This window comes from Oryzias latipes, chromosome 15 (assembly GCF_002234675.1).
Source record: "Oryzias latipes chromosome 15, ASM223467v1".
In the NCBI taxonomy this organism is placed as follows: Eukaryota; Metazoa; Chordata; class Actinopteri; order Beloniformes; family Adrianichthyidae; genus Oryzias; species Oryzias latipes.
Genome location: NC_019873.2, coordinates 17,483,132 through 17,506,820, shown reverse-complemented (window position 1 = coordinate 17,506,820; position 23,689 = coordinate 17,483,132). Strand labels below are relative to the sequence as shown.

Sequence of the window (23,689 nt, the reverse complement as noted above, 5' to 3'; positions counted from 1 at the left end):
GCCACTTCTGACGCAAATCCTACGCAAAGTTTTATAAATGAGGCCCCAGACCTCTTCTCTTTATGGCAATTGAAACCTACTCTAAAAACAAAAGTGGATTTTTACTTTGTCATAAAGAGGTTTAATCATTCTTTCTAGAACTTGAACACTTGATTCTGCATATGTGTTTACATAAAATTTAAAAATGTAATTCAGATGCTAAATAAGATGCTACATAAATGTAATGTTTCTTGTGCTTGGTTTCACATGTAAAACAGAAAAAAAATAACTGCTTGTAATTTAGAAAAAAAACGCAGATTTATTTTTATTTTTTATTAGATCTTGGAAATTTTGCTTAGCTCCCGGCTGAGATTCTCATAAAGATACACAGACTGATCTTTGTGCAAGTCGATCTTTTGTGTGCTTCTTGTTCATCATTTTAATTAGTCAGCCAGTTCCTCCATTAGCAGGTAATAGCATGCTAACTATGTCATGCAAGAGAGCAACAGCTTAATTTGAAGAGATTTCCTGTGCTGGATCGAGAACTGTTAATAGAAAAAAACAAAAGATAAATGAACGGTGAAAAAAAATCAATGACTAAATTAGAAGAAACTGTGTGTTCATGGCTTTTAGTGTAAAATCAAGTAAAACTCGGGATCTAGAATTGATTTATGCATTTATGTCTTTACATCAGGTGGCTAATTTGACCCATTTTTTAGTGATCCCTTTTTTTTTTACCCTGCATACTCAGAAGGTTTAAGCTAGGTTTAGATTTCACTCACAGAGAGCTTAACCACAAGCTTAGCCTCATCTTTGGAGACTATCCATGTTGCCTGGCCATGAAAGAGGACACATCACAATGTGAGATACAAGGAGACAGAGGGGGAAGACCAAGGAGAGATTTCAGCGACAGATGGTTCTTATTCCCGTCTGTGGACACTAATTCAAGTCATGGTTCTTAAAAACACTTTAGCGTCTCTGCATCGATGGCGCGACTAAGCGGAGCCTCCACCTTCAAATTCCTGTTGTGTTTGCTGTATGTATCGTTCCCTCTCTCTTCAGACATCTCTATCACCCCGCTCTTTCCCTCATTGTCATGCTTGCCCACTACTCTCCTGCACTCTACTCTCACCAACAGTGCTATTCTAATCCTTCCCATCCCTCAACCCCAACTGTGCATCTCTTTCCTCCCTGTGTCTGGAAAGAATGAAGCACCAGAGATAGCTGCACAGCATTTCCTTGGCTGACTCCTGTTTAGCCTCTAATAGGATTTACTCGTGGGCTGAATTTTCTGCTTTTTTGTCGTCCATTCTGGAATGAAGTCTTCCAGCAGCCAATAGTGCAGGTGGTGGGTAGTAAATTATGCGCACTTCCTCCTGAGCCAGGCAGCATCACAACTGAGTGAAAGAGGGAATTACAAGCGATGTCAGAGAGTTTTCAGGACCAACGTTTCTATCAGGGAAAAAAAAAAAAACACTCAAAGAGGAACAAAAACACACACCTGGATCCATGAAAGCACCAGCAACACTCACACACTGTATTAGGCATCCACACAAAGAGAAACACATATTCATCGCATAATGCAGAAATAAACAAATCCCCTTGCTGCATTTGTACATCCACTCTACCCCCCCGATGCAGCATCTCTGTCATCTCAGCACACTTTATTCAGCTCAATAATGGTGGGGCATAATAGCCTGTAAAAAGAGAAATGATGCTAGTATCATGCGGGACTGCAGCATATTACAAAGAACAGAGGCCGTGGGCCTCATCAGCATTTGTCTGATTGGACAAGGCATATCCTCTGGGCCACCCCCCCTCCCCACCCCTCTTTTTCTGCCTGTCCATGTCTAACTATCTGTCAGTCTCCCCAGCCCTCACAGGTAGAAAAGTATTGACGGCCAATCCCCAGTGGTGATTGGGGGCTGTTTGGGGTCGTGGCAAAGCACTAACATCTGTCACAGCATTTTCTGCAGCTTGTTATAAATCAGTCACACCAGATAAGATGGGAACATGAATAAGACATGGGACTAAGAGACCTCTGAGAGGAAAACGCAGTGTGTGTGTGTTCATGTGCATGTCTATCTTGCAGCTCCTTGAGTTATGAGTGCACGTGTTCAGATGGACTTTTTTTTCTTTATGTTCTATCTTCCAGCCATTTGTCATACGTTAAATGCCGCCGTCAAATTCTAAAATCAATAGCAGTGGTAAACTTGTTTCCAACAACCAAAACAGAGAGAAGCCAGGATGAATTTGGACTGCTAGTTTGAAGTCACCCAGAAAATTGTAAAAAATCCAAATAGTCTAAAGCTAAACGCAGAAAATCCATGAGCAAGATGGATCATTAAAGGGGAATCTGTAAAGGTTTTCACATATTGTGGTAGTTTGAAACAATTTGGATTCATAAAATGTGCTGTTTGTCCAGCAGTCATCATGCCACCTACACCAAATATTTACACAAAATCACCTACTCAGAGCATCCTAAAACACTTTGAAGTTGGCTTTTAGCTGTCTGCCAGTGAGGTGACATGGGGGCTGTGATAAATTCAAAACAAAATAAAGACCTAATAAAACTGCTTCTACATTTAATTAAAGTCATTTTATTCCTCCTGGTACAAAAGCTAAATAATTTCACGTGGTCGTTTTTAACATTTTCTCTGGTTTGACTTTAGCAAACCTTTGATGAAGCAGAATCCTATCGAGGGTGCAGTGGTGTCGCCCTCATTTAGTATCCTGTAAGGGACGCTGGTATGGATGGATGGATAAAAAGCTTCTGCCACATTTCCCTCCCTGTTAACTCACATTAAAAGATCATTAAATTCCCCACACAGGTTAAAATTGAATACACCACAAATGATTCCTTGTGATGCAGATCAAATGATGATTTCAACTCCCTTCTAACAAAGCTTCATTTTTTTTTCTCCTTTTTGTCTGTTTTGGGAATACTTTGTGCAGACATTTAAAAGAAACTGTCACAGATTTAGCGTGAAGCATTAAGTTATTTTTTACTTAACTGTTTCCTAGTCGAAGTGAGCATGGATGTGTTTTTTGCTTCACTTCTGTGTCTTTCAGCCTATTCCGCATCTGAGAATAACAAACTGAGACATCTGTAGCAGATGTCGAGGCTGTGTGACACTCTGCAGGAGAAGCATACTGACAGCTGCAAACCTGAAAACCAACATTTTAGCCTCAACCTTTCGGTAACTTCCTGCTTCCTGCTCCAACCCTGCAAGTCAAGTGCTTCTCAGTAGCAAAGACACTGCTGGATGACCTAAAAACACTTTCTGGAATACAGATATTTATTTTAGTTTATAGGAGATAAGCCTTATTCGGCCTCTGCTGTGCCATTGACTCTATTTGTTACGAATGGCTTCAGTGCAAGAGACACAGCACTAGATTATTAGAACTACACTGACCAGTGAAATGTGATTCAGCAATGACCTGTGTAACACAATACAGAGGGTGAAATGAGTTTTAGCAAAGCAGCCAGCACAAAGAACGAGGGCATCGAGACTGCTATGAGATGACCAAACCAAAAGCATAAGTAAGACCTGTTGTGCAAAGTTATTCCAGAAAAAAAGAAAGCATCGTGAAAATTTAAGTCAGTAAATCTGAAGAAGTAAAACTTTGATTTTTATGGGAAAGTCTTAAAAAGCACTGTGCAGTATTCACTCTTGCTGCTACCTCTGAGGATTTGTAAACTGTATTTGATTGAGCTTGAAAAAAACTTGAATTTGTTCATTTGTTATCAAGGTAATTTGTTATTAATTCAGGAAAACAAATGTGTTTTTATATCTGTGTTTTTTTCTCTCTTTAAAGTTTGGTACATCACTACTGTCTGAAAAATATTAACAAAAAATGTCAACAATAAGTGTTGTAATATTTTTGTTCATGACAAAATATTGTAGAATCTAAAATTGTATAGGAATTTTGTGACAGAAACATATCTGGATAATGTTTTATGAAAAACTAGAATCAATGCAAGAAAACGTGTTATTAATTGTGAAGGTCGATTTATCTTTGCACTATGTTTCTGGATCCAAATTCTACATTTGAAGGTTACATTTAGTTGTGTCTCTTTGCTCTAAGTCGGTTTTAAGTGTTTTTCCCCCACCAGAAACAGTCAAACCAATGTTCAGTTTTCTACTATCCACAGCTGGTTTCTGTTTAACCCTTCAACACCAGAGCTTTAGCTTCATAATTTACGTTCTTATGATTAAGAGTTCAGTTTTCAGTTTGTCTTAGTAAATTCTTCTATTTTATTTTACCCCTATTTCAAGTTTTTCACATTTTATTTTTTTCAAATATAAGTTTTGTTGCTTTTGTTGGTGAGTTATTGAGGATTTTGATTTTACGCCAAAAACATAAGTCTTTGTTTTTTGGGTTCTGTCTTGAAATGCATCATCAATTGTGGCCGTCTCAGAGATTCAGAGTGTCATTAGATCTTTGGCACGTTAATGCTATTATTTACCAAGTCATTATGGTTTAGGTTAGGCCACAACAAATCGCAAATTTATCGTTGTTGCAATATCAAGCTGTTTACCACCCATATCACAAAAGACGGTGAAAATTGCAATAAATTGTTCCATTAAATGTGCTGAAATAATTTTATGACAGCTTTAAGTATTTAACAAATCAAATAAATCCATTTATGCATTTGACCAATCAGATGAACGCCTTCACGTTCTTGACCAATCGGATGGAGCTCTTTTAATGCTAGATGTTTGCCTCCTATGTCATCGTCATCGCAATATTGATCATTAATTTTGCAAATTGCTAGTTTTCCTCATATCGTGCAGCCCTATTTTAATTCTGTTTTTATGAGCCTGTCTTCAAGAAATAAGATGAAATTTAGAACTTTCCATGAATGAATGCTCTGCAGTTCGCTATCACACAACAACAAGCTGAACAGGGCAAGAAAGCACTTTAGTTTTGGGACCAAAGTCGATCTACAAAATTGATGCAAAATTCTGAAGTTCAGAAAGTTTTCTGACCCTCTCCCATCATCATCACCCCGCTTCCACTAAGCAGATGCCCCAATGGCTGCCGAGAGAAAGCTATAAAAAGATAGCAAATTGTTTTCAAATAGCCATTTCCTCAGTCCACAATCCAATTCAGAAAAAAAGCAGTTAAAGATAAGAGAAAATGGGGTGGTCAATTTGAATCAGAAACCTTTCTGAAAGAGCTACTTTTAAAATAAAAACGTCTTGGTACATCCTCAAAAACACTAGAAAGTTTCAAAAGCATGTTTATTATGCTTCTATTTGAGCAACACCTGCACAAAATGACCTATATGGGAGAAGTCACCATAAAAAACAAATTTTCGGAGTTGTCAACTCTAAATTTAGAAACAAGAGAGCAGATAGCAGCACAAAAAACTGCACTGCAATTGAAAAGGATGGAGCCAGTTAAATATTGGCACATTTAGAAAAAAATATATAACGATTTGAATTTATGCATATTAAGTAAATCAAAAATGAATTCCCCCTTTTCCTTCTACTAAAAGCGTATCTTTTATAGTCTAAAATGACAAAAAGTACGGAACGCAATAGTCTCTTGAGGGAACAGAATAGTATTTCGTGCGAACGAGATATTAATCTGTGGGAACAAGATATATTTTAATATCTTAATGTCAGGACATGGGCTCCGTAAAAAAGTGCAATACAACACAATAAAAATGGCATCACTCAGGCTAATTTTAGCCTGAAACTATCCCATCTAACAGTCTTTCACTTATGTATGTCTAACATTTAAAAAAAACAAATCTATCCATCAATGAACACAGATGTTTACTCTAATTCCTAAACAGGAACAGAGTCCAAGCTTTTAGGAGGGACACAATGCCATGAGCAGTAAATAAAAACCTATTACTTTGCATTTTCCATCTGTTATATGGTGAGACATTTTATGTAGTTCTATTTTTAGTCCTGAAGCCAAGGAAAACCTTCCAGAATTGCAAAATTTGCCACTGCAGTAGCGAAATAAAGAAGTGAAAATACTTTTAAAGAAACTGAACCTGCATCCTTCGAAAGTTGCCTTCTCTACTTCAGCACCAGGGTCACCCTTTTGCTTCTGTAATGAATTAATATGCTGTTTTAGTAAACTTAGTTAATAAAAGCTTTTGAAAAATGTATTAAAAATGTAATAAAATGTATTAGCCATTTAAACTTTGAGCTGTAGCATTGTTTACTTAGAAATTAGGCACAAACCATGAAAACATGAATTATCTATTTAAATAAACAAAGCTTTTTGTAAATCTGCAGATGTCTTTGTAGTCTATAGAAACTCTTTACTTTGCATGGAGGCACATTTAATCGACAGGACAAAGAGTTATAGAAGCATCAGTCAGCAGACATTGAAACGTCTGCAGAACTCAGTCATGTCAGTCTTGTCTTTAAATCTAAACTGTAAAAAGCAGATAAAGAGGCACAAGAGATGAATAAAGGCAAATATTCAAATGAAAAATAGAAAACCTGCCCAACATTCAATGTAATGGTGACCTGTTGTACTAAATTTCTGGATGGTTTCATTTATGAATAGACTTTTTTGTACCTTTAAGCCTTGTTTGCACTGAGCGGTACAGTACGGTATGGTAAGGAGTGGTACACTACGCTCCAGCTAATTCTAGCAAGCGTTTCCACTCAGTTAAGCTTCACTTCCACTGAGCAGGTTTGTTTTCATGGCACATGAATGGTGTAGACCGCAAGCATGTCATCGTGTCATTGTAGTGCGACTACAAAAGCCACAACAATGGAGGTCATCCAGCAGCTCGTCTTTTTATTGCTTTACTTCTGGGATTGCTTTACATCGTGTACAACAGGAATTTAATGTTGTTCAAAAGAAGATTGCGCCGTAAAGATGAAAAAACTTGAGAAAATAGTCACATGTGTTTGTGCTTTTTAATGTCGTCATCACTTTCTGCCAATCAACAGGTAGCTACAGCGGCTCTGCCCCAACCGTTCCGTTACACTTTTTCAATGAACCTACAACTGATGGGGACCGCCAAGAGGTACAGGTCGGTACTGTTTAATGGGGCCATTTTACAATGGAAACACTCAAAATACCGGACCGTAACCGACCGCTCAGTGGAAACAAGGCCATAGAGTACCAGGCTCTGCCCTACACCTCATAGGACAAAAGAGGGAGTACTATCTGTCATTTAATGTTTAGGACTGTAGGAGTAAACTAAGATACCCAGAGGAAACCCACAAAGACACAGAAAAACATTATGTAAAGTGAGGATGAAAATGTGATGAAAAAGCAATTTCATTATTGGAAGTGATGGAGGTGGAACCCAGCTATTGTTCTAAATGTCAGGCAGCTATGTTAGACTTTTTTTGTTGTTTCTGTTTATGTTTGGTGATTATTTTCTCATTTACACTAAAACCTCAGAAAACAATCTTTGAGTTCAAAATGAAAACATCACAGTGCTTGGTTTTATCACTTTTGCTTGAGCTAAACAAAGCAATAGGCAAAAGATACAAATACACATTTATCAAATTTTGAAGTTTTGGAAGAAAAACTATGTAGGTCTAAACAATTGTCAGTGATGAAAACCTGTCAGAATAAATAAAGCCAATATCTATAAATATATATAACAGGTAAATTATCTATAAAAAAAAACTAAAAACCAAAAGGAAAGTAAATCACTACAACATCTCTATCCTGGAAAAAAAGAGTGTAAGGTATTTTTACACATGGGTTTGGTTCAGGCCAGAGTTTATTTTCTGAGATCGTCCACTTTGGTTAGGCAGGCAAACTCTTGTCCAGAATGCAGTTGAAACATACAGTAAACAAAAAGGGAGTAAAGCACAGGCATTCTGTTACACTCTGAGAACTGCAAGTGACTATCTACATATATATATAGGTAATTAGTTACATTTTCTCCTTCAATTTTCTTTGAGAAACTTTCGGTAAAAAAAGACTTGTCAGAGTTATTTTTCTCTTTTATTTTCACTCAAGTATTTTTCATAACATACAATAAACTATAAAATTAGTGAAATATTGACTAGTGGCCCTTAAAGGGTAACATCAGCCACTGCAAAATAATTCTGATTTGACCATACCGTGCTTGGTCAACAATGTAGTTGACATTGTTGGGATGTAAACGGATGTCTATAGTGTTTGTAAAGCAGAAGTGCTGTTACAATAATGCAAAACAAAAGTTATATCACTGTATATATCAGTTAACCATGTTTTCAATATTGGAAAAAAGACTGAATGAGACAAAGTTCCTTTGAATTCATTTAATTCAAATATTTGTTTCTGCATTTGCAAACACATTTTTTAAACCGTCAGCCACATATAGATTTTTTTGTCAACAGGTGTATTTTTTTTACTCTTACTTGAACAATTATTTGGAAGGCTTTTACTTCTGTGTGAGTAATATTATTTATTTTAAAAGTAATGATTATTTACTTGGGTACTATTTTTGGATACTCTATACACCTCCCTACCCGACAAGGTGAAAGTCCCTATAGATATTAAATATCACAGTGCTGCTAACTTCTCTGTACAGAACGTATTGCCTACTGTAAAAATCCCCAAAAGTTGTTCAGAAGTAAAAGATAAATTGAAATTTTGTCAAATTGTATGTTGGGAAAAAGAGGCATAAATGCATGTTGAGATTATTTTGTGTGATTTTGTTACTTTCTTTCTGATATACTGGAGTGACAGGGCATGCCATTCACATGGTTTTATTTTCAAGTCACTTGAAATGATACTATGTGTCACTCCATTACAGTGTGACATGAATAGGTATTAGCTGGCAGCTACCTTGGGTACAATTTGCGTAATTAGCTGTCAGGACAAGAGCATGTACATGCTGTGTGGATGTGGACATTAAAGTGTGATGCACTGGCTGCAGTTGTAAAAAAATTGAGAGGAATGATACCAGTTTCAAGTCAGTCGTTTTTAGCTTATTTTAGATTTGCTAATATGACTAAAACAAGGCACAAACTGAATTCTGGCATAAAATACACATTTGGTTTTGGAGCGTTGTTTTCTTCTTGTTTATTGCTTGGCAAAAGCATCACCAAAAAGAGTAACTGATGCTACTGCATGACATCATTTTAATACAAATGACCTGCCTTGAAAAGTGCAATGAAAACACCCACTCCCCCCCCAAAAAAAACAAAACAATTGTGATTTTTATCCCCCAAATCATGTCAAAGTTTATAGAGTGTTAAAACGAAGTGCACCTTAGAATCCAGAGTGCCTCATGTAAAAATTAATTTTGGTTGTGCTTACTGTTTTCGAACACATTTTGAGACATAGTGCTCAAAAGCTGTGGTCACAGAAAAGGCGATTGACGTGGCAGAGGCATCCAGTTTCAGTGTTAAATCAATGTACATCTGAGGTCCTGCATTGTTGTTTTTGGTGTCAGGTCGCGTTGCGATTTGATTGTTGGGGTGCAATACGTCCAAGTTAAAAATTCTGAACGGACTAATGAGGGACAGCAAGTCACCAAACTGGGCCACAATGACACAGAAACACTGCAGAAAACATCCATTATTCAGACGAAGCTCCTGCAGCAGGCGTGAACCTTGCATACTGGGAGAGTCTGTGAATGGTCTCATGAACCCTGACATTTAGACGTGATTTCTAACGTTTTTGTAGAGCTTTTTCAAAATAAATAAATCCAATCTTTTAACATCATCGATGTCTTCCATTCATTGTAACTGAGATAAACATATACACAACTCCATGTACCGATCAGGATAATTACACTTGGTGGTAGATCCTCTCAACCTCGTCTGGGGCTTATGAACGCATCTTTGGACAAGCGTCAAGCAGCGAATTCACCCTGCTGAAATAGAGCCGTCCGACGTGAATATGACAAGCAACGTGCAAGAGCAGCGTTGGTGTGCATATGCTAATGCAGCTACTATGTAGTGTAGAAGGACTGTTTTTTTTATTTTTTGGAAGTTACTGACAAGGTTGGGAGTTAGTGTAGTAAAGTAACATTTGTCTTAACGGTACCAGTTTTTTGTTGTTTTTTTTATGTTGCAAATGAGATTGGGAGTAACAGGTATTGTGAATATGCCAACACTTCTAATGCAGCTAACGTGTAGCATGTTACAAACAAGTTCTAGAATTACTGTAAACGCAGTTAAGCCTTAATAGCTGACGTATCTGTGACTCTTTAGTCTTGTTATGTACCTTTTAGTTCAGTGCATCGTATGTATGACTTGTTCAAAAATTGATCATTTTTTGACAACGCACCATATAATCTATATATATTTTATTCTGGAAGATAAAGCTTCAACTTTATTCTTTTTTTCTCTGCTAAATCACAATGCTTTCCTGATCATCCCCTACTTTTAATTTGTAGTGCTTCAACTGTATAAAAATGATTAAAACCTAAAGTGAGACTGCATTCCCAATCAATTCCCGTTCCTGGGAATGGAAATCTACTGAAAAAACAAACAAGCAGCATCTGCAGCTAAACCCTAAAGGATGCAGAGGAGTGGGTCTTACATTGTAAAGGGATTAAATCAAAGGCATACTTCTGCTGCAACATCACTTAGCTGATTAAGATACCAGCAGCATTTGTACACCCCCATGAAGAGCTCATGACAGATTAAAATTACAGCTGGATAATTAACAGGGGCTGGTGGAATGGCCTGATCATCCACCCTGTGTAGAGATGGTTGAAAGACATAAAAACACAAACAAATCCATTACAAAGATTTATGCTGCATTATTATTTTCACCGGGACAATAATAGTGAAAGGGCAGCTATACATCACATACAGAGCAATGGGAGTAATGAGTTACCATAAACAAAGAATAGTATATTCCTTATGCCAAAACTTTCAAAGGCACCATTATTTCCATTTTTTCCTCTATTTCATACTGAAATAAAAAAATAGAAAAGGTTCCTTAAGTTTTTTTTGTGTTTTTTTTTCTCGTTTTTTTTTTTTTTTGTGGTGGTGGAGGTCTAATGTTGTACAGGAACAGATTACTTACATTTCCGTTGATTTTACTTTAACAGGGTTCAAAGGAAAATGCTTCGCCACTAGTGGTGTGGTGTGTGAAGAAGACTCAGTGGGGCAGAACAATCTACAATTTACTGCACGCTGGAGGTGCAGTGAGGCCGTCACTGCAGCCAGATGGTTATGTTTTCAACCCGCTTGGCTCTAATGTATACATTCCTGCAAACATAATGGAAACATGCTGGGGCTTTACGAAATGAGATTGACAAAAACAGATTGTAAATTTAAAGCCTGGTGTGTAGCTCCCAATGGTCCAAAGGGGAGTTGTGCAGCATTTTTCATTTTTCTGTCTTTTATTGGAAAAAGCACCCAGACTGTCCTATTTTTAACCTTACTACACATCATAAAGTCTCAAAACAAAGGACCTTCTCTCCATAAATTTTTTGTACAGACGGTCAATATCTCAGCAGAGGATGAATTCCATCGACTTTGATGATAGTCAGTCTTTTCCCAACAGTGGAAAAATGTCAGTTGGAAACAAATTTTACTACGTTTACCCGACGACAAACACAGCTGTTAAATGTAAGGATGGTCACTGTCCATTCTCATTACACTCTCTCGTTAAAGATGTTTGTCCCCTTAATGCTCAGATAGTCTGCTGGGAGTGAGAAAAAAATCCACCTGCCAGACTGGATTCTTCTAGAAATAATAGCCTGGGATTTCCATAATGAGAGAACAAGGTGGCAACTTTGCTCTGTCCTTTCTGACATTTCCTCTGAATGAAATGCCCAGCCAAAAGTCTACAACCGTACTTCTTTTCCCAAAAGAATAAACTTGATGGAAAATAAATACAATATATACAACAGAACTATATATATATATATATATATATATATATATATATATATATATATATATATATATATATATATATATATATATATATATATATATTAGGGCTGCACGATATGAGGAAAACTTGCGATATGCGATATTAGAGATTAATATTGCGATAACGATATAATTTACGGTATATAAAAAAATAGAAAAATGCCAAAAACACCATTCCCATTTCATTAGAAACAGTTTAAAATTACACTCCAAATGACCCTCATTGACATAGGTGACAAACATCTAACATAATAGGCCTCCATCTGATTGGTAAACAATGGGAAGGCGTCCATCTGATTGGTCAAAGCATAAAGGGATTTATTTGATTCGTTAAAAGCGTCAAGCTGCCATAAGATTGTTTTAACACATTTTGGGTTTACGATTTATTGCGATATTCGCCGTCTTTTGCGATATGCCTATTGCAGAGCTGGATATTGCGATAACGATAAATATGCGGTATATTGTGCAGGCCTAATATATATATATATATACATACATATATATACATACATATATAGTTTTAGTTTTGCACACTGCAGTCAAGCTCTGAATTCCAAGTCCTCAACCTTGTCACAGGTTATAAATGTATATAGTTATGAATATTCTAAAAGGTACCTATTTTAACCATTTTATTACCCGTGCTATTGCTTTACACTGATTTCTTGTGACATTTTCCTTTTTCCCCTTGCAACATGTATCAAGAGCTGATGGCATGTGAAACCATAATTCTTATGACAGGCGTCAATACTTGTAAAATATATGTCCTTTGGGGTTTTTTTTTTTTTTTGCCCCTCCAGGAGTTGAAATCAGCTTTCTCATTCTCTCCAGACTATAAATAGGACTAAATCTGCCACTTGTGTGGTCTGGCTGTATGTACAGCCAGCCTTGAGCTGTCATCTTAAAGCCGTAAGAGCGTGGGTGGACTGAGGAGTTGAGTGTTTTTGTGTGGATGTGTCTTTGTGACATGCTCATTAATATATGTGACACTTTGCACAAGGGCAAGCTAATTCAAATGAGGACAAACATGACTCGGTGGATTGGCTGGGTTCCCTTCATCACCTCATCTTTGAGCATCATGGTCCTCTTTATTTTCCCCTTTACCTTGCTAGTACTCAATACTTCTTCTCAACTCTAATCTCAATTTAAAACTTTTAGGCCTGCTTTTACCTCTCTGGTATGTTGTGGCAAGGTCCTCATTGCCACTCAGAGTGTTTTTAATCAAACAAGAGCAAACTAACAGGTTACCAACCACTTGCCATTTCGCCTTTTTTCTGCAGCAAGAATTTGAGTCAACTCGTTGATTCTCATGCAATCGACCGCATATTGTTCCCCAACCTTTTTAGAACCTCAATGCCACCACTTCTGTGCAGGTCATATTATCAGGAGAATGGCAGTAAACCGTAATTAAAAACATTAAAGGATATCCAATCAAGGGTGATGACAAGAAATTCAATCAGAGCACAAACTCAGAATATGTTTCAAGCTCTGTTGAGATAAAATAAAAGGAACAACAAGTACTTTTAAGTTAAAATTGAACTATTTTTGCTTTGTAAAACATCACAAATAACCATCGTTTACACAAAAGCTCAATGAAGTCCTAAGTTACTTCACACAAACACAAATGGCGAATGATTTGACAGACAGTTTAATTACTGCTTTTTTGTATCTCGGGGCAACAGCTTTGGAAAAAGAAGTCAAACTTATTGTAACCCGGATCAGTGCCCCACTTGCATTACCAGATTAGAAACACCTGAGCGCTCTTATTTTGGTGGGGCCAGTTCCCTATATTAACATCCGGGTCACATAGCCACTTCCTGTCATCCATGCTCTGGCTGTTGCTGATCTGCTGTTGCTGGCTGCATCTCCTACAGCTGTCGGCTATCTAAACTTGAAACAAAACTCTGTAACATCTTACTGGACTAGTTCTTCGAACAACCACACCTTGAACTAACTACTCTTCGGTCAGGTTTTTTTTTTCCACCCCCACTTCTATCCTTATGGGAAGAACTTTTTGATCTGCACCATATAGGAATGGTGCATGGCGAGCTACCCACGAACTCTCAATGAAAAACTTGATTTACGAACCTAGGAAAAAGGAACTTCGCAAAAGACGCCATACCCAAAGGAAAAAGGAACTTTGAACACCAAAGACTGAAAAATATCCTTGTGGATCCCTGGACACTCCTTTCTCCACTGTCTCAAATTATTGTTTTGTTGTTTTCTTTTTTTAAATACAGTCAATTGATTGCTTTATCCCTGTGTTGCGTCTTCTATCCACACACTCTGGGCTCCATGAGTCGAACAAATCTTCTGTAGGTCAGAGCAAGCTAAGAAAGCGCTACAAGTGGCGAGCTAGCTAGGAGCCTGAGTGTGTGGATATCAATTTTTCTGTTTTCTCTTTTTTTTTTCTCCAACACCATGGATTTTATAACTCAATCTGGTGTTGACGTTTCTGTTTCTGTCGTAATCTCGGGCACCACAAACGCATCACATGATGAGGTGCTTGATTGGTTGCGTAGTTATGGAAAATTAAATCGCACATTTTATGTTAACGATCCCAACAGTTCTTTTGATAAAAACCTGGTTGCAGAGTTTACAGACACAGCTGCGTTTTCTGCCTCAAAACCATTGCTACCATACACTTACACTTCAGCCACTACTAACCTTGTGTGCCATGTGACCGCGTTAGCCTCAGAGTGCGCCGCCACAGTGGACAGCAGCAGTCAACCCCCTGATTACCTAGTCGAATTAAAAAGACTCGCAGACCGGAGCGGCTGCAGTTTTGAAGATGTTCTAAGAACAGTGATGACCCAGATCGGCCAGCACCTGGATACAGCAGGTAAAACTCTCAAAAACTACTCCAGAACCACACTCAATACAGAGGAAGAGGAAGAGGAAGAGGAAGAGGAAGAAGGTGATGGTGCATCAGCCTGGTCAATGCCAGCATCCTCCCCACCTTTACCCACTTTAAATGCTGGTCTGCAGGGGCCACGCCCTCATCAAAGTAGAACATCACAACACATCTCCTTGTCAACAAATCAATTAAACCCACCAGCAGTCCAGAAGGTTATTGTTGAGCATGTCGTCAAAAACGCAGACCTCACAGCCACTTCGCTGCGTCTTCGCTCCTTCTCTGGAAGAAGTCCAAAACCAGGTAATGAAGTGGACTATGAATCCTGGCGATCTCAAATAAATCTTCTCCTTGCAGATCCTACTCTTTCAGCACTCAGTGTCACTCGGAGAATCATAGAGAGCTTGATGTCACCTGCTGCTGATGTGGTAAAAGGTCTGAACCCAGACGCATTGCCCTCTGTTTTCTTGAGTGTGCTTGACTCAGCCTTTGGAACGGTCCAAGACGGGGAAGAGTTATTTGCCCAGTTCCTGAACACCCTTCAAAACTCTGGTGAAAGGTCTTCCTCATACCTTCAAAGACTGCAACACACCATCTGCTCTGTTGTCAGACAGGGTGGAATTTCAGCAAATGAAGTGGACAAACATCTCCTGAAGCAGTTCTGTCGTGGCTGTTGGGACAATGCTTTAATAACCAAGCTACAACTGGAGCAACGCAAGGACAACCCTCCACCATTCCCTGAGTTGCTGCTCCAACTTCGAACGGAAGAAGACCGACAGACTGCCAAAGAGTCTCTCATGAAGCAACATATTGGCACATCCAAACAGAGAGTCACCATACAGTCGCAGAGCACTTGTTCCTGTGACCACAGCACTCATGCAAATGAAGAGCTGAAGGAGATGAAGCTACAAGTAAAAAAACTTCAGCAACAGATGTCACAGCTCCTATCCAGAAAATCCACATCTGACTCCCAACTCACAACGCGTCAACACAAACCCAGCAATCCTGTAACACCACCCGCCAACAGGCCAAAGCCATGGTACTGCTTCAACTGTGGTGAAGATGGTCATGTCTCCTCCACCTGCATTAACCGATCCAATCCAATTCTGGTCCAGCAGAAGAAAAAGTGCCTACGTCAAAAACAAGAGGCATGGGATGTCAAATACAAGCATTTAAACTAAACTCTGCTCCTGTGGTGGGACACTCAGGAGCTGCTCACAACAAAAGTCCCAAGAAGAGGATGCCACACCTGCCAAGAGGTCTTATTGGAGCCAAAAGTACTGGTCAGATTGAAATAAATGGACAACTGTTTAACTGTCTTCTTGATTCTGGATCACAAGTGACCACTGTCCCTCACTCATTCTACAACACTTACCTTTCAGACCTTGAAATTTATCCTATCACTGACCTATTGGAGATTGAAGGAGCAAATGGACAAGCTGTACCATACTTGGGGTACATCGAATTAAATTTGACTTTCCCACCTGACCTTTTTGGTTCTGCCATTAATGTATACTCACTGGCATTGGTTGTACCAGATCACAACCAGTCCCCACAACAGATCCTTGTTGGTACCAACACCCTTGATGTTGCTTACTCAAAGCATGTAAAGAAAGAAGACAAATCTCAGTCAACTGCACCTGGTTATATTGCTGTCTACAAGATCCTCCAACACCGTTTCAACCACAGTAAAGAAGCCCAGACTGCCTCTGTCACACTAATGTCAGGGCAGCCACACATCATCCAGGCAGGTCAAACCACAGTTCTGGATGGACATCTGGTCAAAGGGTTGCAAGGCGAAAAAACTGTTCTCCTTGAGCATCCCCAGTCTGGCTCTTTACCCGGTGGGCTCATAGTTAAAAGCTGTCTCGTTAACTTGCCACAACACCGGCCATGTCACCTGCCTGTTGTGGTAAGCAATGAGTCCAGCCATACCATCCAACTTCCTGCAGATGTCACAATAGCTGAAGCCAGCAACTATCAGCATGTCATTTCAAAAGAGCAGAGCACTGGACCAATAACAGAACCAACTTCACAATACAACTTCAAAGACTCGCCTATAAGCCCGGAATGGCGACAACGAATAATTAACAAACTCAACAGCATCCCTGAAGTCTTCTCAAGACATGATTTCGACTTTGGAAAAACTGAAAAGGTAAAACACAAGATCAAACTTTCTGATCCAACGCCGTTTAAGCAGAGACCCAGACCAATTCACCCCCAAGATGTGGATAGCGTCAGAAACCATTTACAAGATCTGCTAGGATCCGGAATTATCAGAGAATCCACCTCACCATTTGCATCTCCAATTGTTGTTGTGCGTAAGAAGGATGGAGGTGTTCGCCTCTGTATCGACTACAGAAAACTAAATTCACAAACCATAAAGGATGCATATGCTCTGCCAAAGTTGGAGGACACATTCACTGCCCTCTCTGGGTCCAAATGGTTCACTGTCTTGGATCTAAAGTCTGGGTATTACCAGATAGAGATGGAAGAAGAAGACAAGGAAAAAACAGCTTTCGTGTGCCCCCTCGGGTTCTGGGAATTCAATCGCATGCCCCAAGGTATTACCAACGCCCCAAGCACATTTCAACGCCTGATGGAAAAGTGCATGGGGGAACTGAACCTGAGGGAGGTACTTGTTTTCATTGACGATATTATTGTTTTTGCTCCAACCCTCGAAGAACATGAAGAGAGATTGATGAGAGTTTTAAACAAACTAAAGGAGTATGGTCTTAAACTCTCAATTGATAAATGCATCTTCTTCCAGACCTCTGTCAAATATTTAGGCCATATAGTTTCCCAAGACGGCGTAAGAACAGACCCAGAAAAAATTTCAGCACTTACCAGCTGGCCAGTACCCAAAACCCTAAAGGAGCTACGTTCTTTCCTTGGTTTCGCTGGTTACTACAGGAGATTCGTGAAAGGTTATTCCTTTATTGTTAAGCCGTTGCATGACCTCACTGCAGGATACCCACCTTCTCAAAAGAAACAGAAACCACTGATCAAGAAACAAGAATACCACAATCCAAAAGAACCATTTGGGGGTCGTTGGACGGTAGAGTGTCAACAAGCCTTCGACACCATCATCCAGAAGCTCACCTCTGCTCCTGTCCTGGCATTTGCGGACCCCCAAAAGCCCTATCTGCTCCACACAGATGCATGTTCCACCGGCCTGGGTGCAGTCCTTTATCAGGAGCATGAGGGGAAGAACAGAGTGGTGGCCTATGCCAGTAGAGGCCTCACCAAAAGTGAATCCAGATACCCAGCTCACAAGTTGGAATTCCTTGCCCTCAAGTGGGCAGTATCAGAAAAATTCAATGACTACCTGTACGGAGCATCGTTCAAGGTAGTTACAGATAGTAATCCCCTCACTTACTTGCTCACAAGTGCAAAGCTTGATGCCACCAGTTATAGATGGTTGTCTGCTTTGTCCACTTTTGATTTTAAAATTGAGTACAGAGCTGGAAAACAGAACACAGATGCTGATGGACTGTCCCGTCGACCACATGGTGAACCCTCTGAAGATCCTGTCTCCAACAAAGAGCTAGAGCGTATTCAGAGGTTCACCCAACATGTCAACAGTGACCAGTCTAGCATTGATCAAGCCATCACCAGAGCCATATGTGACCGTCATATAATTTTGAGTACTCTACCAGCTCCAGACCAAGCTCTTGTGTTGTCCATTTCCCATAATGCGAACAGTTTGCCCGATGGGTTTACAAATGATGTTCAGTTCACGACCATTGCACTACCCCAGATTTCCACATCTGATCTTGCAGCTAAACAGCGTGCTGACCCTACAATCCAGCATGTCATTGCCCAGCTTGAACACGGACTCACGCCACCACCAGCTGTGAAAGACCAACTCCCTGACCTGCCCTTCCTTCTAAGGGAAGTAAACAAAATGGAGCTCCTTAACACCCTTCTCGTAAGAAGACGACAGATCAGAGGGGACATCACCTACCAGCTGGTGCTACCGGAGGAGTTCAGAGCTGTGGTGTTATACCATCTTCATGACAAGATGGGCCATCTCGGGATTGAAAGGACGCTAGACCTAGTCCGTTCCCGTTTTTACTGGCCCCGGATGACAGCAGCTGTTGTAAATAAGATAAAAACCTGTGAAAGATGTGTCAAGCGCAAGTCGCTTATGGAACGAGCTGCACCCCTAGTGAACATCAAAACAACTCATCCACTGGAACTGGTCTGCATGGATTTCCTCTCTCTTGAACCGGATGGAAAGACGAAGGACATCCTTGTCATTACAGACCATTTTACAAAGTATGCTGTCGCCGTGCCCACTCCTAACCAGAAGGCCCGTACTGTTGCCAAGTGTCTGTGGGACAACTTCTTTGTTCACTACGGCATCCCGGAGAAGCTTCACAGTTACCAAGGCACGGATTTTGAAAGCCGAACCATCCGTGAACTCTGCGCAGTGGCAGGAATTCATAAAGTAAGAACAACGCCCTATCACCCAAGAGGCAACCCAGTGGAAAGGTTCAACCGGACACTGTTAGACATGCTCGGAACCTTGTCCGCACAAGAGAAACAACACTGGAAAGAATTTGTTAAGCCCCTTGTCCATGCATACAATTGTACCAAAAATGACGTTACAGGATTCTCTCCCTACGAACTGATGTTTGGCCGTCAACCTCGGTTGCCTGTGGACTTGGCTTTTGGCTTGCCCCTGAAGGAGGCCCGATCACCCTCCTACAGGGAGTATGTCCAGGAGCTGAGATCACACCTGGATGAAAATCAACGATTAGCAATTGAGAACGCAGCTAAAATCATGCAACGCAACAAAACCCGCTTTGACCAACATGTTGTGACTGCAGATCTGGACATCGGAGAGAGGGTCCTCGTCAGAAATGTGCGCCAGAGGGGTAAACACAAATTGGCTGACAAGTGGGAGTCAACGGTATACATCGTTGTAAGGAGAGCAGAAAACCTCCCTGTTTACACAGTCCGACCGGAAAACCAGCCCAAACCCCTTCGTACCTTACACAGGGATCTATTACTGCCTTGTGGATTCCTACCCTCACCTCAAGAGAAACTCCCCAAGCAGCGTACCAGAACACCCTCTGTATCTGCACCTACACCTACCATCGAGGAAGACCTTCCGGACGATGATGTGTACATTCAAGTCTCATCTGAACCAGTAAGCTCCACAACTCTAGACACACCTGCCATCCAGCAACCAGATGTCGGGGTTGAGCCACCAGAAACAACCTTACCTGCTGAAAACTTAAAAGCTGTCGAGTCACCCGCTGTCTCAATACCTGCTGTTGCCGCACTGTCACCTGAATCAATTGTACCGACCAACACAGAAGAGGAAGTGACAGAACCCAAAGAAGAACCACTGGCTGTGGAAATTATGAAACCAGAGCCTCAATCAGAACCAATTGACCCTGTTGGGATACCAGATGCCATTACACAGACTGTGGATCCCATACCTCAACTCGAACCCCATGCCGAACCCCCCTCACCATCTGTGTCCGAACCTCTCAGTCCTGAACAGCCAACTCTCAGGCGGACACTACGGACCAGAACCCAACCAGATCGCCTTCAATATGCACATCCTGGGAAACCACTTCTGAAAAGCATCCAAACACTTCTGCAAGGTTTGAGCTCTGCATTTTTATTCGCCCTTCAGGACGACGGGGAAATTTCACAAGACAAACCATGTACAGGGACGTACATGTGAACAAGGGGGGGAGCGTGTAACCCGGATCAGTGCCCCACTTGCATTACCAGATTAGAAACACCTGAGCGCTCTTATTTTGGTGGGGCCAGTTCCCTATATTAACATCCGGGTCACATAGCCACTTCCTGTCATCCATGCTCTGGCTGTTGCTGATCTGCTGTTGCTGGCTGCATCTCCTACAGCTGTCGGCTATCTAAACTTGAAACAAAACTCTGTAACATCTTACTGGACTAGTTCTTCGAACAACCACACCTTGAACTAACTACTCTTCGGTCAGGTTTTTTTTTTCCACCCCCACTTCTATCCTTATGGGAAGAACTTTTTGATCTGCACCATATAGGAATGGTGCATGGCGAGCTACCCACGAACTCTCAATGAAAAACTTGATTTACGAACCTAGGAAAAAGGAACTTCGCAAAAGACGCCATACCCAAAGGAAAAAGGAACTTTGAACACCAAAGACTGAAAAATATCCTTGTGGATCCCTGGACACTCCTTTCTCCACTGTCTCAAATTATTGTTTTGTTGTTTTCTTTTTTTAAATACAGTCAATTGATTGCTTTATCCCTGTGTTGCGTCTTCTATCCACACACTCTGGGCTCCATGAGTCGAACAAATCTTCTGTAGGTCAGAGCAAGCTAAGAAAGCGCTACATTATTCATGTCGCTTCATTTCTTTTTTCCATCTTATGTCTGTTGCAACAGCTATAGCTATTAAATCTGAGGACAGCTCTTTTTGTTGTTTTATTTGGAGAGGGGAAGGTGAAGTTTTACTTTATAAAAAGGGAATTAGACCAATGGATGTGTGCGTGACATTAAGGAGTGCAGCTATAAATGACATGGATAATTATTGCAAAAGGGGGAGCTATATTAACTTCTTTCTCTGCTTTCTATGGATGCTTTGAATATCAATGAGTCACTGCAACCTTTCTGCAAAAGGGGCAAAGTACAGATCTTGCAAGTTAGTGCATAAACACAAGTAAATTTAAATAGTTTCAATGACATTTTTTACCTTCTACATGTGTGAAATAAGACTAATTTATTGTGTGAAAACTTGTACTTCACATGATTTAAATTGTATCAGCTAAAAGGTGATCTGAGATGTTTCTCTACATTTTGATCATCTTCAAAGAGTCTCGCTCCTTATATTTTCTTTCAGATACCCAGCTCTAACTCGATGCTTCCACCTAGCTTTTCCAGTTCAGAAGACACCTTTTTATTATTATTTGTTTTCTGTGACTACAGCAACGCTCTTGCAGGTGGCATCACAAACGCACGGACGCCTGTGCACCAACGCATCACAGCCCATGTGACTCATCATCTCGCCCACCGCATTTCCATGTTCATCCCAGCCCGACAAAAACCAGAGCAGTCAGGACATTGACAAGCAAACATCACACCTCCCGCCTGACTGTCACACGAGACGACTGAGTACAGATATGCTCCCGGCACTCAGAGGAGATCCAGCCAAAAGAAAAAAAAAGAAAGAAAAAAAAAACACCACTGCGGGGGTGTAGGAGTTGGGGGACAGCTTACCTTCCTGCACAGCCTGAAAGGGGTTGTTGGGCTCGATAAGTTTCACAGAGTGCGTGATCTTCTCGCTATGCAGGATGTCGTCGCTCAGACTCAGGTCTGAGATGGCAAGCTGAAAGATCTCGTCGTCTTTCACAGCGTTTTCCTCGAATATGGCACCTGTTGAGGGAAAGCAGAAGTTATCTGGAGGAAGCACTCAGATAGGTGGATGCACGATGAAGCTGGATACAGAAAAAGTATCAGGTCTAAAGGAAAAACCATTATTGTTCACATCCATTTTTAACAGTCAAGCATGTATGTTAAACACTCGTGTGCGTTTTGAAACTCCAGTTGCGCTATTTCAGCACCATGGACAGCGGAATGCTCTCCAAATGATCATCTGGGTGCAAATGGTGGCCTGTCAACAATCAAACTAAGAAATTAAACGCCTCTCCTATTTATTAGTTGCACCCTGTGTGCTCAGCATTATGTGACTCATGCAGGAGGCGTATTGCCCCCCTCACCCCCACCCCCCGAAACGCACATTTATACAAATGGCATCAGCTGCTATCAGGAGACCACATGTATCACAGTAAAGGGCTTTGAGGGAGCAAAAGAATATAATTGGCGCAGCCTAACGTTTTGAGAAGCATCAGCCAATATCATTTGGATGAAGTCCCGCCGCTGTATTAAGCCAGTGACTGAGCACCTGCTGCGTGCCAGACTGTTGCAGTATAAACTGAGAGCAGCAGCAGAGGAGCAACCAGACAAAATGTTGCTCAAAGGGAATATTTTTTTATAATTCTTGTTATTTTAAATAAAATATCACCCCCTATTAAAAGCGCCACCACCCTAAAAATAATATCTAAACGATGCTCAAGGTTCAGATCTGTTTGAGCATCATGAGTTGAAAGCCCCTCCCCCCCCTAAAAAAAGATCTCTGCATCTCTGGTTTGAAGTTTGACTACAAAGAGCCTCTATTCCGTTTGCATTTTTTAAAGCAAACTCCCCTCTGTCTTATTATTGACAATGCAGTCACGTTCCGCTGAAACTTGAAGCGCAGGAGGCGAGCTCGACGTGCAAAACAAGTCTCAGTTAATTTAGCTGTTGGACATATATACCCCCCTCCTTATTATTCTAACACGCTTCAATGAAACAGGCCGTTCCGTTGAAGGAGGATCTCGTCGGTGTTGATTATTTGATGCGGATGCAGACAGCTTTCCACGAAAAGTGAAAGAAATGACTGCAGAACACCGGATAAACGAATGGTGATGGTTTCCAAAAATAAAACTGATGTCTTTGTAAAAGTCGGGGGAAACTGCAAAGCGCCAACTTTTCAACTCGTTTGAGACTCCATGTGTGTGTGTGTTAGGGTTTTCTGGAAGCGACTATTTATCACGCCTTTTGGCAGAAATGCGGTGATCAGGACTGCGTGAGCAGCTTTAAACCCCCTCCATTTCGCCTTCAACATCATGGGTACCACCGTGCTGTTTAAGCTTACCGATATGTATGATTGAATCCGCTTTGGCCGAATTGCATTGCAAAATCCACAAGGAAAGGCAGATCAACAGCGGCTCCATCTCTGGATTGCAGGGAGACGGCTCATCCAAGCCCTGCTCGGCTGTACTACGCTGTCCAGAGGGATCTCCAAGAAAGAAAAAGAAAAAAAAACGATAAAAAAGGGGGGGATAAAAAAAATGAAAGCCCAGAGAGTAACAGTTGACGGTCCTTCTTCCAGCGGATAAGGATCAGGTAAACCCCGGCGGGAACTCAGGACCGCGCAATCCGACCTCTGAAAGGGGAGCTTGGGAAGGAC

General features: G+C 40.7%; 1 protein-coding gene across 1 annotated transcript in view; it reads right to left on the bottom strand.

Moving 5' to 3' along the window:
* Positions 1–23,453, bottom strand: part of LOC101162392 (glutamate receptor ionotropic, delta-1) — a 268,951-nt gene extending 245,498 nt beyond the window's left edge. The window contains exons 1-2 of the mRNA XM_023963756.1: positions 23,375–23,453; positions 21,898–22,053 (exon numbers count right to left, since the gene is read on the bottom strand). Of these exons, the coding sequence (XP_023819524.1) occupies positions 21,898–22,053; positions 23,375–23,453 (235 nt within the window). The remainder of the gene's footprint in view (positions 1–21,897; positions 22,054–23,374) is intronic.
* Positions 23,454–23,689: the final 236 nt, after the last annotated feature.